We start from the raw sequence: 14320 nt of genomic DNA on the forward strand, positions 1-14320 counted from the left end.
TCAAAGTACTGGTTCATGCTATTGTGTTTGCAATGAACAAATTGAATATCAATCTTGGTTGAACCAAGACATATATTAGACCATACACATAGGAAGCAGCAACTAGACAAATGTAGATCCCTTTGGGGATGATGCTATATCCGCTTGGCTTGCACATGACCACGCATTTATTGTAAGCCTTCGCAGCAAAGATATGCTGAGCAAGAAACAGAGTAGTGCAAGTGTATCCTTTTAGGAAGTAAACTGCAAAGGTGAAAAGGATATTTTCAGATAAAACATTCACCAAAATCTTGGAGGTTACATTTGAGTAGCAGTATAGGTCCTCAACTGCCAGGTTATTGATGAGAAAGTAGGCCCAGGTAAGAAGATAGTAGTCAATGCTAATCTGTACAGTCATCTCAAGATTCTCCACTAGAGGGAGTGAGCAATTTCCCAGAAACACCATAAAGAAGATATTCTTTAGCTCAGGATGATCGGCCAGTTTCTGTAGAACTGCACTCCATTTTAGACTGGATCTTTCCATCTGAGCTCTATTTTCTATAGAAATAAAAGCAGAGCAATCAGCAATGAAAAGGACTTTTTCCCCCCGAGGAGGGTGGTGGGGAGAGAAGAACAATTTGCTTTCTGAAAACAGGCCTTTCCTGATCCTCCAGCTCCCCTAATAAAATTGTATCAATTTAACCATGAAGATGCCATTTTCCTCACTAGGATATAAACTGCTAGAAGACGGATTATTTTATATTTGTCGTCATATACCCTAAGACAGTATCTGGCACAATTCATACATGTTTGTTGAATCTAATTTAGGCTCTAGTCATAGCGCTGGTAAGCACATAGAGGAGTGTCATATTGCCTTACCAGCCAAACACAAGAGACCACTGGGTCAAATCATACTTATGACGCTTTCTACGAAAATTACTTTGGATAAGTCGTAACCTCAAATGGCCTTAGTTTCCTCAGCTGTAAAATGAGAGGGTTCAATTAGATGGGTTCTTAGGTCTCTTTCAGCTCTCCAAATCAATAATGCAGTAATCAATAAGAGGGTGCTATTGATTTCATCCTAATGAGCACAGTGAGCAAAAAAGAACACAGTTTCCTCATGCATTAAATGAGAAAAATAGGTAGGAACCTAGTTACATCAAAGATTTATGGTATGCATTTATACATGTATTAGCTCTGTTTTACTTATATTAAAGGGAATGGGGCAGGCACATCAAGCCTGGTTTTACATTGCTTGAAGGTGAAAATCTGTCTGTTGCTGCTCAGGTTAGTTAAGATATCTGGAACCCTCTCTAGTTTCAAGTTGTTCATTTGTAAAATGGAAATAATACTGCCTGTATCTAACCTTAAGGATTGTTGTGAGGATGAATTGAGAATAATGTGTGTAAAATGTTTCCCAGACATAATGCTATACAAGTGTGCATACTTAGACATGTATACACACATATGTGTGTATGTTGTTCAGTCGCTTCAGCTGTGTCTGACTCTTAGTGATGGCATTTGGGATTTTCTTGGCAAGGACACAGGAGTGGTTTGCTGTTTTCTTCTCCAGTTCATTTTACAGATGAGGAAACTGAGGCAAACAAGGTTAAGTGACTTGCCCAGGGCCACACAGCTAGTAAGTGTCCTAAGCTGGATTTGAACTCATGAAGATGAGTCTTTCTGACCCCAGGCCCCACACTCTATCCACTGTACCACATAGCTGGCCATATATACTTGTATACATGCTTATATGTGAATATATAGGTACAGATAGACATAGATATAGAAATATATATAGCTAAAGATATTCCGATATTTTATTTAATTAGCATTTTTCTAATCAATTCAGAAGTATTCTCTTATAATCTTCTTCCTTAGACTGTACTTAATAGTATTCAACATGAATCTCACAAAGGTATAAAAGACACCCATGATCTTAGATTGCTCCACTGACTTATCAATGGTGGTCCAACATATATACAATATCGGGTTCCCCAAAACACATCATTGGTATGTGATTGGACCTACATATAGAGAACCCTTTGTACCTATGTTCTGCTGCACAAATTTACAAGCTGGTGATGAGAAGGAAAATGAAGGTGATAAGATGAGACAGTTGAAGAGTATAAATCCTGCAAATACAAATATGGAGGCATCTAAATAAAATCATGTGTTTCTGTATTCTGGGCAGCATGGCATAGGGAACTTAGTGTTGTTCTGTAAGACCTGATTTGAAGTAAGATCTCCCTCTGACATAGACTGAAGATGTGACCAAAGGCAAGTCACTAATCCTCTCAGTGGCCAGAGATGTCAAACTAGATGAACATATAATTTGGAAATATTTAACAAAATAAATTACAATGAAAAAAATATAGATAATATTAATATATGGTTTTCTAAGTTAATATACCAGCTGCAGGGATCTTTATGTACAGTTTAGTGAACCTGGTTCTTTTTTTAGTTGACACCACTGCTCCAAGATTCTAACTTGCAGAGAAAGTGTAGACTTAAGTTTCCTTTACTAATGAAATCACAGGTCCAGGCTTTGTGAGTCCCGTCAGTTATTATTATTAAATGAGAACAAAATTCCTCATTGAAATGTAATAGATATGGGGTCAATTGCTATTTCTCCTAAGTGACATTTCAGGAAGTAGAATCTAACATTATATGCATCCCTCTTCAATGTTGATAATATAAATAGAATCATAGTGCAAACACATTTTCCCCATATCTCCTCTTGATTTCCAGAATGTGAGGGTAATTTGATGTGAAATGGTGATTTCTAAATTACTCTATGAGACTACACAGATGAGGAGCACTCCTTAGACTTAGGAAGACTTGCTTTTCAGTTCACTAGGAGAGCATATTGGCTGTGTGACCCTGAGCAAGTCAAAAGTCTTCCGTGGCCAAGGTAGCTCTCTAAGACTAGAAAGTGCTTTGTTTCCAGGAGTCTCTTGAAATCTCAGGTCTCACAAGAAGCAAATAAGTATTCTTCCCTCCTGCCCTGCTACAAACATGCAAAAAATAGTTAATACACATCTCTCTCTCTCTCTCTCTCTCTCTCTCTCTCTCTCTCTCTCTCTCTCTCTCTCTCTCTCCCCCCCCCACCCATGTGTGTGTGCAGGAGTAGAGTGGAGTTATGCTGAGCATGAACTGAGTCAAATCAAATCCTCGTAAATATTTACTTTGTTTTCTAAAAAAATACACTGTTTTAAGTCTATTTGTTGAGTCAAGGGTATATGGCTAGTAAAGGAGATGATCCAGCCCTGTAATAAGATGATAGATGGAAAAGGGTGTAATATGAAGGCAGAATTTATAATTTCAAAGAAGATCATATATATGTCTGAAAGGTTCGGAACTGCCGGATATAAGGAATTCTCAAAGTAGGAGGCAGAAGAATCGAAGCATATATTTAAGCTCCACGGTAACAAACCCACAAACCAGCATCCCCATTTTGATACATTGATCAAAAGCCTCCAGGCCCAATGAGTCTGCCTCACAAGAGTAACCAGGAGGCCACAGAGAAGCACGATGGTATAAAGCAAAATCATGTACATGCTTCCCCCTACGGTAAAAAGAATACCCACTGGCCTCAAGTCCTTGTTCAGCACTCCTCAGTCCACACGTAGGTCAGCTCTGCTACCGGCAGCTACTGCTTTAGCTTTGGCTGTAGTTGCCTCTGGCTCCAACAGAAGCTGTTTTTAACCATCCGGCTAGCAGCTTCTGCGGCGGTGTAAGGTATGCCGGGGAAAGCACAGATTCTTTCGATCTGTTTAACCAAGGGAAGCAAGGTGAAGGGGTTGACCAGGAAAGCACAGATTCTTTAGATCTGCTTAATCAAGGGGAGCAAGGTGAAGGGGCCGACAAGCTTACTCCAATCCAAGATACAGACAGCATTCAGTTAGTTCAGGGGAAAAAGCCAAACTATTCAAGGGCACTTGTTGACTAAGTGCTAAGGAGCCCATTTTTGGTTACCAACACAAAGGGACAACCTATGTAATATACTAATATCAATCTAATGTTAAAAGAACCCAAGGAAGACCCTCAGCACATCGGGAGGATGGTCTTTGGATTATTTAGGAAAAGTCATTGATTTAAAAAATGGCAGAAGAGGATGGGATGGGTTGCAACATGTACCAATGGGGAGATTGGTGGACTGTCATTAATTTAAAGATCATAGATCATTAAATTAAAGATCATAGATCTTTCAGAGTCTCCAAGTAACCTATGTCATTTAGACAGGACAATTTTTCTGACCAGTTTATGAAATGCTTCTTTCACATCCTTGTTTCTTAGGCTGTAAATGATGGGGTTCAACATGGGGCTCACAAAGGTATAGAAAACAGCTATGATCTTCGACTGTTCCACTGATTTATCAGTGGGTGGTCTAACATACATGCAAAACAGAGTCCCATAAAATACAGTCACTGCCACGAGATGAGACCCACAAGTAGAGAAGGCTTTGCGCCTACCTTCTGCTGAACGCATTCGCACAATGGCAATGAGAATGAAGATATAGGAGATGAGGATGATGAGGAGAGAGTTGGAGAGATTAAATCCTGCAACCACAAACATGGATGTTTCTTTGATGAAGGTATCAGAGCACGAGAGTCGTATGAGGGGTGGGTCAGCACAATAAAAGTGGTTGATTATGTTGGAGCTACAGAAAGTCAAACGATATGTCCACATGGTTTCCATCAGACCACTAAGAAACCCATAGATGTATGGACCAGCAATCAGGCGGATACAGACGGCTTTTGACATCTTGCTACTATAGAGCAGGGGGTTACAGATGGCCATGTACCGGTCGTAGGCCATAACTGCTAGCATGTAATATTCAGCAATCACCATGGCAATGAAGAAATAACACTGAACCAAACATGCAGGGTATGAAATCGTTTTCTTTTCTGATAAGAAGTTTACTAGCATCTTGGGGGTGATGTTGGTAGAATAGCATAGATCTAGGCATGATAAACTAGCAAGAAAGAAGTACATAGGAGTGTGGAGGCGGGAATCTATCCTTATCAACACCATCATTCCAAGGTTCCCTCCTACAGTGATGAGGTAAATTACTAAAAATAGCACAAAAAGGATTGGCTGTAGCTCTGGACGACTGGTTAATCCCAAAAGAGTAAATTCAGTCACCAATGTGTGATTCTCTCTCTTCATTTCTTTAGGAATCAGCATTTTCCACTTAGATGAATTAAAATAAATAATGGAGGAGAATGAGAAACAAATCTCCAAATGTCTCACTTTCCTCACTTTAACCTCCCCCCCCCACCTGTTGCTCGGTCTGTCTTTGTCTCTATGTCTGTCTCACACACACATACACATACGTTCATACATTTTCTTCTTCTTCTTCTTCTTCTTCTTCTTCTTCTTCTTCTTCTTCTTCTTCTTCTTCTTCTTCTTCTTCTTTCTTCTTCTCCTCCTTCTCTCTCTCTCTCTCTCTCTTTCTCTCTCTCTCTCTCTCTCACACACACACGCACACACACATGCACACACACACAGCTATTCTCAGTGGTAGTTTATAGGAATATATAATCTAAGCTATTCAGAGATTCTTATAGATCACCCCCTTATTTCATAAATAAGGAAACTTAGGCCCAGAAGAGGTTAAGTGGCTCTCCTAAGGAAACAGAAGGATTTACTGATGGACCAGTAAGTATATATGAGTTCATTTTTTTTTTACTGCCAACCTAATGCTATCTTTGTTTCAACATAGGAATTCACTTTGTCAGAACTCTGGTAACAGTAAATTATTCCTGGATAGATATAAAGGCCCAAACTATTGATCATGCAGCGTGTGGAATCAAATTGAATGTGGCTCGGGGCCCACTTTTATTGGAAATACAAACATAGCAATGTTTCATAGATTCCTATTAATGCAGCGTTCACCTATTCTAACTCCTACATAAAACTTGAATCTTATCCTAAATATCCCCAACATGTATCCCCAGACATTGCTGGATATCAACAGACATTTTAAGAAAATAGGTTTATCACTAGGTGGCACACTCCACCAACCCACTCACCCCAATATTTAAAATCCAAGGATTTTTACATTCTCTAGATCTGTGGTGTTCTGCTAGTAGTAGTTCTAAGTAACTTACCTGTGTTAGACAATGACTCTTATGGCACCACTATTGGGGACCTTGCATGACTATATATTATTATATCATTCAAGAAATATTGTTATTTTAAAACTGACAGAAACATGTAGAGAATATAAGCTCCCACCTTGCTTATCACTTCTTGAAAATGAAAAAAAATTATTTGAAAGAACAAAATATTGTCTTTAAAGTTCTTTTCCAACAATATATTGTCAATTCATACATCTTTTTTTTTAAAAAAAATGACAGATATAACAAAAAATAACCTCATTCCATATCCCTCTAATCTTAATCATCCCAGGGGACATACAATAGGGTGATGTATTCTTTTCATTGGTGTTTGCTACTGAAATGAAAGAGACCCAGCACAGAAACTAATTTGAAGGAAGAATTCATATAGATGGTAAGGTCCTTCAGAGGTTTCTGTTTTCAGCTATTTTTGTGTTGGTTGCATACTTCCTATAACAATGCAAAGCTTCCTGAGAGTGATCTATAACCACTCAAAATAATTTGGCTTGACCATCCACACTGGAATGACCAAGTAGATGAAGAATTTATATTGCCTAGATTGTGACTTGCACTGTTATCTCTGACCTTTAGAACTTTTCTAAATCTATTGATCTATTTCTAGATAAATTAAATCTTATCTATGTCTAGATTGAATAGATACGTATAGATGCATGGCTCTGTATATCTAGATAGATATGGACGCATGGATCTATCTCTTTATCTAGATAGATGTACAGATGATAGATAGATGGAGAGATAGATAGATCTGGATATTCTGTATTGGTATGGACAGCACAAGTGGAAAATAAGTGGGTTCCAGAATTAAATAGGAGGAGAGGAGCAGTCCATATTTCCTTTAGGAAATGTCAAATCCCTTCCAGTTTTACCCAGAAACAGAGACTTATGGTTTTAATACAAATATCCTTCCAGAGTTATTAAAGGGTTGAAATATATTTTAAAAATCAGTATCCAGTGAATTGAAAATGGATATGTCCTAGAAATCAGTCAAGACTCACACTGGGGACAAGTATGTTATAATGTAGGCTATTAGGGAATACTAAAGATGGAGATTAAAAGCCATCCAAAGGGAAATATATGCACAAGGAAAAGATGGACTGCTGACACGGCAAGGGTGAGAAACTAATAGGTAGCCAGAGTGTTCCACTACTATACTTCTCACAGTAGGATAAAGTATGGAGGGCATCACTGTAGGTAAAGCTCTAATTTATAGGAAGACATGAACAAAATCCCTGGAGGATGGGCAGGCATGAATCAGATGGAAACCGAATTGCTAGAGAGAAAAATCCATATTAATAAAATAAGAGATCCAGTTTTTGAGTTAAGTGGCCAAAACCAAAAGGAAGACATTTGTTAAATATCAAGTTAAGGGAAAGTATCTAGCGAAGTTTCCTAGTGATCAATTTTTGATCTTGGGCATTTTTTTTGAAAATCATGTGGATGAAGGCAGACATGACATTCTTATATGATTTTCAGATATCAAAAACTGTTTAGTATGCCTAACCCATTATGTAATGGAATCAGAATTCCAAGAAAGCTGTTGACTGACAAGAAAATGTAAATGAATGGAATACTTTAAATATAAAATGATTAAATATAAAGTCTGACATTTGGATTAAAAAGAAAACAACAATTGTAAATACAGAATAGAGTAAGGAGAGTGGTACAGTAGCTTATTTCAAAAGGATCTTAGTATACTTCAAAATAAGTAAGTTAACATACACAGCAGCCAAAAAAGTTAATGAGTTCTTTAGCTTTGTTATGCAATCCTTGGTGTCAGGAAAGAAGGGAAGAGTACTCCTGTAATTTCCCAAAATTTATCAAATCTAGAATAGTCTGTTCAATTCTGGACACCTTTTTCAAGAAGGACATTGATAAGATAGAGCATGTGCAGAGGAGAATGAACAAGATGATGAAGAGCCTCAAGTTCAGGCCATGTAAAAACTGGTTATAGAAATTTAGAGTATTAATCATGGAAAAGAGAAGATTTAATGAGAATTCTCTCTCACTGTTTGAAGGACTTTCACATTGACAGGGGAGTAGACTGGCTGTGCTTGGCCACAGGAGGCCAAAACCAAAACAACCAAAAGCCGAATCATTTAGGTTTGATGTTAGGATTTTTTTCTCTCAACAATTAAAGGTATTTAAAAGCCAAATGAGCTGTTTCACTAGGTGATGGGTTCCACTTCCCTAGAGGTCTTCATGAAAAGGTTGGATGACCACCTACCATGAATATTATAGAGTTTATTCATGTTCAGGCATAGTTTGGACTACACAGACTGTGAGTTCCATTCAAACACTGAATTCTGTGATTATGTGAAGTAAGAGCCCGTGTACCTGCACACCATTTCTTCTGTTATTTAAGCCCCAAATAAAAATGCTAAACAGGAGAGAACCAAGCGCTGATGTCTGGACTACTCCAATGCAGGCTTCCTTCCAAATTGACATTCAAACATAAATGACTACTTGGCCTCCAAATCATTCAGTCAGTTCTGAATTTGCCTAACTGGCCAGAGGTGTCTATGTCACCTCTATAAAGACAGTTCAAAGACTTTATCAAGTGTTCTGCTCGAATTTAGATAAAATATAACTGTAGCAACCCCATTAAGTACATAATAGCTTAATTACACTGTCAAGAAAGGAAATAAAATTCGACTCCCATGATCTATTGTTAATCATGTTATGCTAGTGCTTTGAGAGCACTGCTCCCCATTCTTCTAATAATTCACTGTGAACTTTTACAGGAATCATTGTCACCTAGGTCACACAGTAAATCGAGTGTTGTGTCTGGATTCAGGAGGACCTGAGTGCAAATTCAGCCTCAGATACTTACTAGCTTGTGATCCTGGGCAAGTCACCGAACCTCTGCCTCAGTTTTCTCACTTGTAAAATGTGGGAAAGAATCACATCTATCTCATAGAGTTGTTGTGAGGATCAAATGAGGTAAAAATTGCAAAGTACTTAGTACAATGTCTGGCACATCGTAGCAGTTATATAAATGTGAACTTTGATTATTAATAGTAGGCCCCCGCGTGCTTACCTGATGAGTCACCGTATAGATTCAAAACGCTTCATTCTACAAAGTGCTAAACAGTAGTCTTGAGTCAGTGTCAACCTGTTTCCCATGTAGCTTGCTTCAAAGTTTGGGGATTAGCTCAGGACAGTTTTGCTACTTACTGCCCTTGTGTTCTTTGAGGAATGAGGCCTCTTGTCCAAGCTCTCAGTGACTCAGAGTTGTAGCCAATTGGTGAAAAGGGATTGACACCTTGGCTCCAAGAATAAGAAAATAAGAATGTATCATTAACTCCAGACTAATCATATGAATTGAGCTAGGCCACTCTCTTCTATCCTTTCCCTGCCCTTTTCCCCCTAGAAATTTCCTTTTTAAAATAATCCTTTTAATATGCGAGATCCTAAACCATAGAAAGGGAATGAGAGACAATAAACAGATAATCCTTTTGTCTACCCACCAATTAAAATACTGATAAATCCAAAGCAAGATCAAGAAGCAAGATCAGATGTCATGTGGCACTCTCAGTCTTCTCCTGTATATAAGGAGGATCCAGGAAACACCACCTCAAGGTTACTATTATCTTCACAGACCTGCCTTTGTGAAGCTGGCACTTGGAATGCCCCAGTCCTGAATCCAATGACTCCAAAGCCTAGCAGAACATGGATTGGTTGGAAGTCCTCAGGGACCCCCAATCATTAACTATATTCTTGTACTTTGCCTTAAGACCTAGGACCAGATGACTGCCTCCAGAAATGTCATCCCAATAGATTTAATCTCGAATATATAAAGTTTATGCATGGGCTGTCTTGCATCTTTTTGCAGTGGCTTCTGCATTACCACTATATCTTCTACTTGGAAAGCATTGGCTGGTAAATGGCATGAAGACCAATAAATACCAAAACTCTGCCTTGCATCCTAACTATAGTTGTAGATTTCATTCTCATCTTTTTTTAATGAAACTTATGCCTGTTTTCCCCAATTTTGTGATACCTTTCTTATTCAACAAGATCATTGAAAAAAAATCAACGACAGTACCTCACCAATACCCTTTTCCAGTTCTTTCAGTACTCAGTAATTTGTAGGAGTTTTTTAGCCAAAATGACAATGAACTTTCCTGCCTTTAGCTAGGATAACACCCAGGCTACAGGTACAAGATAGGTCTGTTATTAATTTGGTGTTCAAAAGCAGACTAGGGGGACTGGCAAGGGCTTAGGCTGTACTGGAGTAGGCTAATGAGGAGCTGAAGAAGGATTTTGCTGAAGGATAATAAAAATTATTAATTATTAATTCTGTTGATTAAAGTAGTAAAACACCATGGTATTGTTTTAAAAGCCTGAACTTGGAGTTAGGAGATCCTGATTTAAATTCCAACTCTGACACTTGCTAGTTGAATGACTTTGGGTAAGTCATTGAACTTTCATAAACTTCTTTTATCTGCAGAATGGAGATAATATTACACGTTATCTGCAAGTAGTTTTTTTAATAAAAAAAAGTGTGTGGTTTAGGTTTCAAAATGGTATATGATTTGTTTTTGTTCAGTTGTGTCCACCTCTTCAAAATCCCCTTTAGAGCTTTCTTGCCAAAGACCTTGGAGTGGTTTACCTTTTACTTTTCTAGTAGAGTAAGGCAAGCAGAGGCTAAGTGACTTGGCCAAGGTCACAGATAGTGATTGACTGAGTCTAGGTTTGAACTCAAGTCTTCATGACTCTGGGCTCAGTGCTCTATCCACTGAGTCACCTAGTTGCCTCCGTTATATGAAAGTGAATTGTTGTTATTGGGGAGATGCTTTGTGGAAAAGTTGTGATCTGCATATGGTATCAGTCTTCACTGGGCCCTTCCCAATTGCACTGATGTCCTTTATTTCATCTCCAATTAGTCAATTATTTCATCCTCCCTGCAGCTGTCCCACACCTTCTATTTTCTCCTCAAGGCCCCAAGTCCAAGCTACTTCTCTCTGTCTCAGTCAATAATTTTATCTCCTATTTTCATGAAAAGATCAGATTTTGTTCTTCAGTAAATCACTTAATCTTTATAAGCAGCACTTTAAATGCCCACATCACTGAGTCTCAGACACTATATGGAAATCAGATAGTGGACATCAGAAGCATCTTGTGGTGACAAGAATCTAAATGCTAATCACCGCCTCTTCCCTCCCCCGCAAGGACCAGTCGGCATTTAGACCCAGTACATTCTCTTGGTTCAAGCTCTCACTTGCTCTCTTTTAAGGATATGGACTCAGGGGACAGGAGTCTACAAACTTTCAGGCTCCATACTGACCACATTCCTGCTAATGCCTGTGCTCTCAGCACCCTCACAATAACAGACACTTTGGCCCAGTGGGGAGAGCACAATTAATTTCAGGGTCACACAATGTGGGATCAGCTGACTAATGCTTGAAATAGATGTGACCTTCAAAAAATCATTTAACCACATTCGACTCCATTTTGCTAATCTTTTTTTTTTAAAGGCAGTTGGAATAAATGTCCTCTGAGGTCCTTTTCAACTTGAAATCTATGATTGCATGTTCTTGTAAAATACCTGTTTATCACAGTTATCATGACAACCAATGATATTTTAGTTGTAGTGGATAGAGCACTGGATCCAGAATCAGAGGACCTGCTTATATTAGTGATAATAACAAAAACAACAACTTTATATAGTGCATACTACATGCTAGAAACTGTACTAAATACTTCATAATTTTAGCTTATTTGATTGTCACAACAATCCTGTGATGTAGATGCTATTATTATCCCATTTTATCATTGAAATAATCAAGGCAAACAGAGGTTAAGTGACATAACCAGGGTCACACAACTAATTGCCTCACTAAGGCAATTGGCTACCTTCAGCTTTCTCTCAGTCCTCCTTTCTCTCTCTCCAAAATTCCTTCCCAGCATGCCATAATTCACCATTTGCAATAATCATCAACCAGGGATGCATGTAGTCTATGGTTTTATAGGTCTGAAAGGGAATGAGTGTTTAGCAGCTGGTGGAAACCTATCTTCTTCCCAGGCTTAATAAGCATAAATATTTGTCTTCTCTTGGTTTCCAAGACTTAACAATAAGGAACACAAGAATGTGAGAAGTAGTAAGGCACAACCCAAGAAGCATCATTCCCTAACACAACAGAGACCAGCAGCTCTTTTCTGAATTGCCCAGCCCAGCACTAATGTATGTGGTCCTTGGTTTCAGACACTTGACCCAACCCTGAGCCAGCAGAGGTAAAGATTTCTTGTGTGCTTTGATTTTACATAAATCCTTGCTATCAACAGCAAAGTCAATGAGGAGAATACTGCGTTTGAAATGAGAACAGCCATGTTTGAATACTTCTCTTCTCACTTGCCACCTGTGTGACATGGGGCAATGAGCACCCTCTCTGGATCTTAATTTTTCCTCATCTACAAAATGAGCAGCTTGGACTATGTATCCTGCAAAAGTCCTTCTAGCTCTAAATCTATAATTACTAGATTTCATAGAATATCTACTCTTCTACCTCAGATCATTTGGAGTTTCGTTCTCTGTCAAATGATAGGTTTTATGCTTTCTCACCACTTTGACATTCAAGGTCTTGTCTTCTCTGGTCCCTTCAGGCTCTGGCATTTTATATTCTGTGTGCCTTCTGACTGTTGACATTCTAGTTAAATCGGGGTCTAATTCAAATCTGACATCCAATACTTTCTAAATATAAATAAATTCCAAACTCCATTTCTCCTGTGTTATTAAATCATTTGGTATGCAGGCTGCAGTTAAGAATAATTTGTCTGGATCATCTGCTGACTTGGTGGCTCAAATAAATACTTCAGTGCTATTTTACCGACGCACACTGGAGAATGTAAGAACTCAGTGGCTGACAATGGCAACAGTGATTGCCTTTCTATATGGATTATGCCATTGGAATTCTACACTAGACCGCAGAATGCCTGGTGAGTCATGAGGGGTGATTTCCACTATTTCAATGTTTGAAGCCATTTTTCTTATGATTTGCCTAGAGATGCCAGCCACACTTATTCATTTCCACTGCCACAGCCTTCAGGCTTCTATTCAGGTATGCCTCTACCCCTTCACCACCCAACTGCTTCCTCAAAGGAATGAAAACATGCTAGATAGCTGGAAAGCTAAGTTCCAGTTGAGAAGTAAGTGACGCTCCAAATGGCCCAACCTACCTGAGCAAGGGCAAACTCTTCTTAGAGATACCTGAGGTCTTCTGGAAGAATCTAGGTGGGTGGCTTATACCTTTCTGGTAGTTTGAGGCCCTTCTCCCTGAAGCATTCCCCTAATCCAATCCAAAGAAACAAGAATCACTTGGGGAAATGTCTCCAGGGAAAAATCATAATTGGTGAAATTATTTTCACTGTAAACATGGGTTTGGATTGGTTGATGCTGTGCCGTTTCCTTTTTTTTTCAAGTGAGTTTGTACGAAGAATTTTTGTGTTTTTCATCTGGGACCTTATTTGCTAAAATATCCCTTCAGATTGAATCACAGATCATCTTTTATCCCCAATAGATCATTATCATGGAACAAATCGAAAGATGCACAGAACTATCATATTGTAGAAAGAAAATAGGTTTTAGACATCACAGAATCTAATGAGAAGTATCTCATTAAAATGTGGAATCTGAGTCCCAGCAAGAAGAAATAACCCAGGTGACACAGTGGGTTAGGGTTAGAGCCATGATTAAAACACAGGGATTCTGACTCCAAGAATATAATATATGCATTTCACTTCTACCACAATTTGTAACCCAATAGGCAACTCTTGATCATTCACAGGGCTATTGTTCATTTGGTAGATTAACAACTTCCTGTCATCCTTCTCATGGTTACATCTTTCATAGACATTCTGTGTATGTATGTGTCGATACCCTATTACACTTAGGTAAAGTTACCCGATGTCAATCCTTTCAGATTATTTGAACCCCAATAATATCTAAAGCCTCCAAACTGCTTTTGCTCCATTCTAAAAATCCCCTTTTCTTGTGTCAGCAGCCTCGAAGACCAGGAGTATCTTTATTGTCTGTGGTGACACAAAGGCTGGCAGCCAGAGCTGCGGTCTAGAGACATTTGCATCTCTAAGTGACCCTACCTTGTCAATTGCCTTGTTTACCTAAGAACTTCCATTCTTTGATATGGAGATCATAAACTGTAACCAAGATTCCTTACTTAAACCCTGTCTTTCTTGTT

The 14320-nt window shown here is 38.6% G+C and overlaps 1 protein-coding gene across 1 annotated transcript; it reads right to left on the reverse strand.

Annotated features, from left to right (window-relative positions):
- Window positions 1-4212: 4212 nt before the first annotated feature.
- Window positions 4213-5169, reverse strand: LOC118854051 (olfactory receptor 1030). Its single transcript, XM_036764358.1, has one exon. The coding sequence runs from the start codon at window positions 5167-5169 to the stop codon at window positions 4213-4215; it is 957 nt and encodes a 318-aa protein (XP_036620253.1).
- Window positions 5170-14320: the final 9151 nt, after the last annotated feature.

Source organism: Trichosurus vulpecula, chromosome 6 (genome assembly GCF_011100635.1).
Source record: "Trichosurus vulpecula isolate mTriVul1 chromosome 6, mTriVul1.pri, whole genome shotgun sequence".
In the NCBI taxonomy this organism is placed as follows: domain Eukaryota; kingdom Metazoa; phylum Chordata; class Mammalia; order Diprotodontia; family Phalangeridae; genus Trichosurus; species Trichosurus vulpecula.

What these genes read in the sequence shown, in the direction of transcription:
- LOC118854051 (XM_036764358.1), bottom strand. Translation starts at nt 5,169, where the DNA reads ATGCTGATTCCTAAAGAAATGAAGAGAGAGAATCACACATTGGTGACT.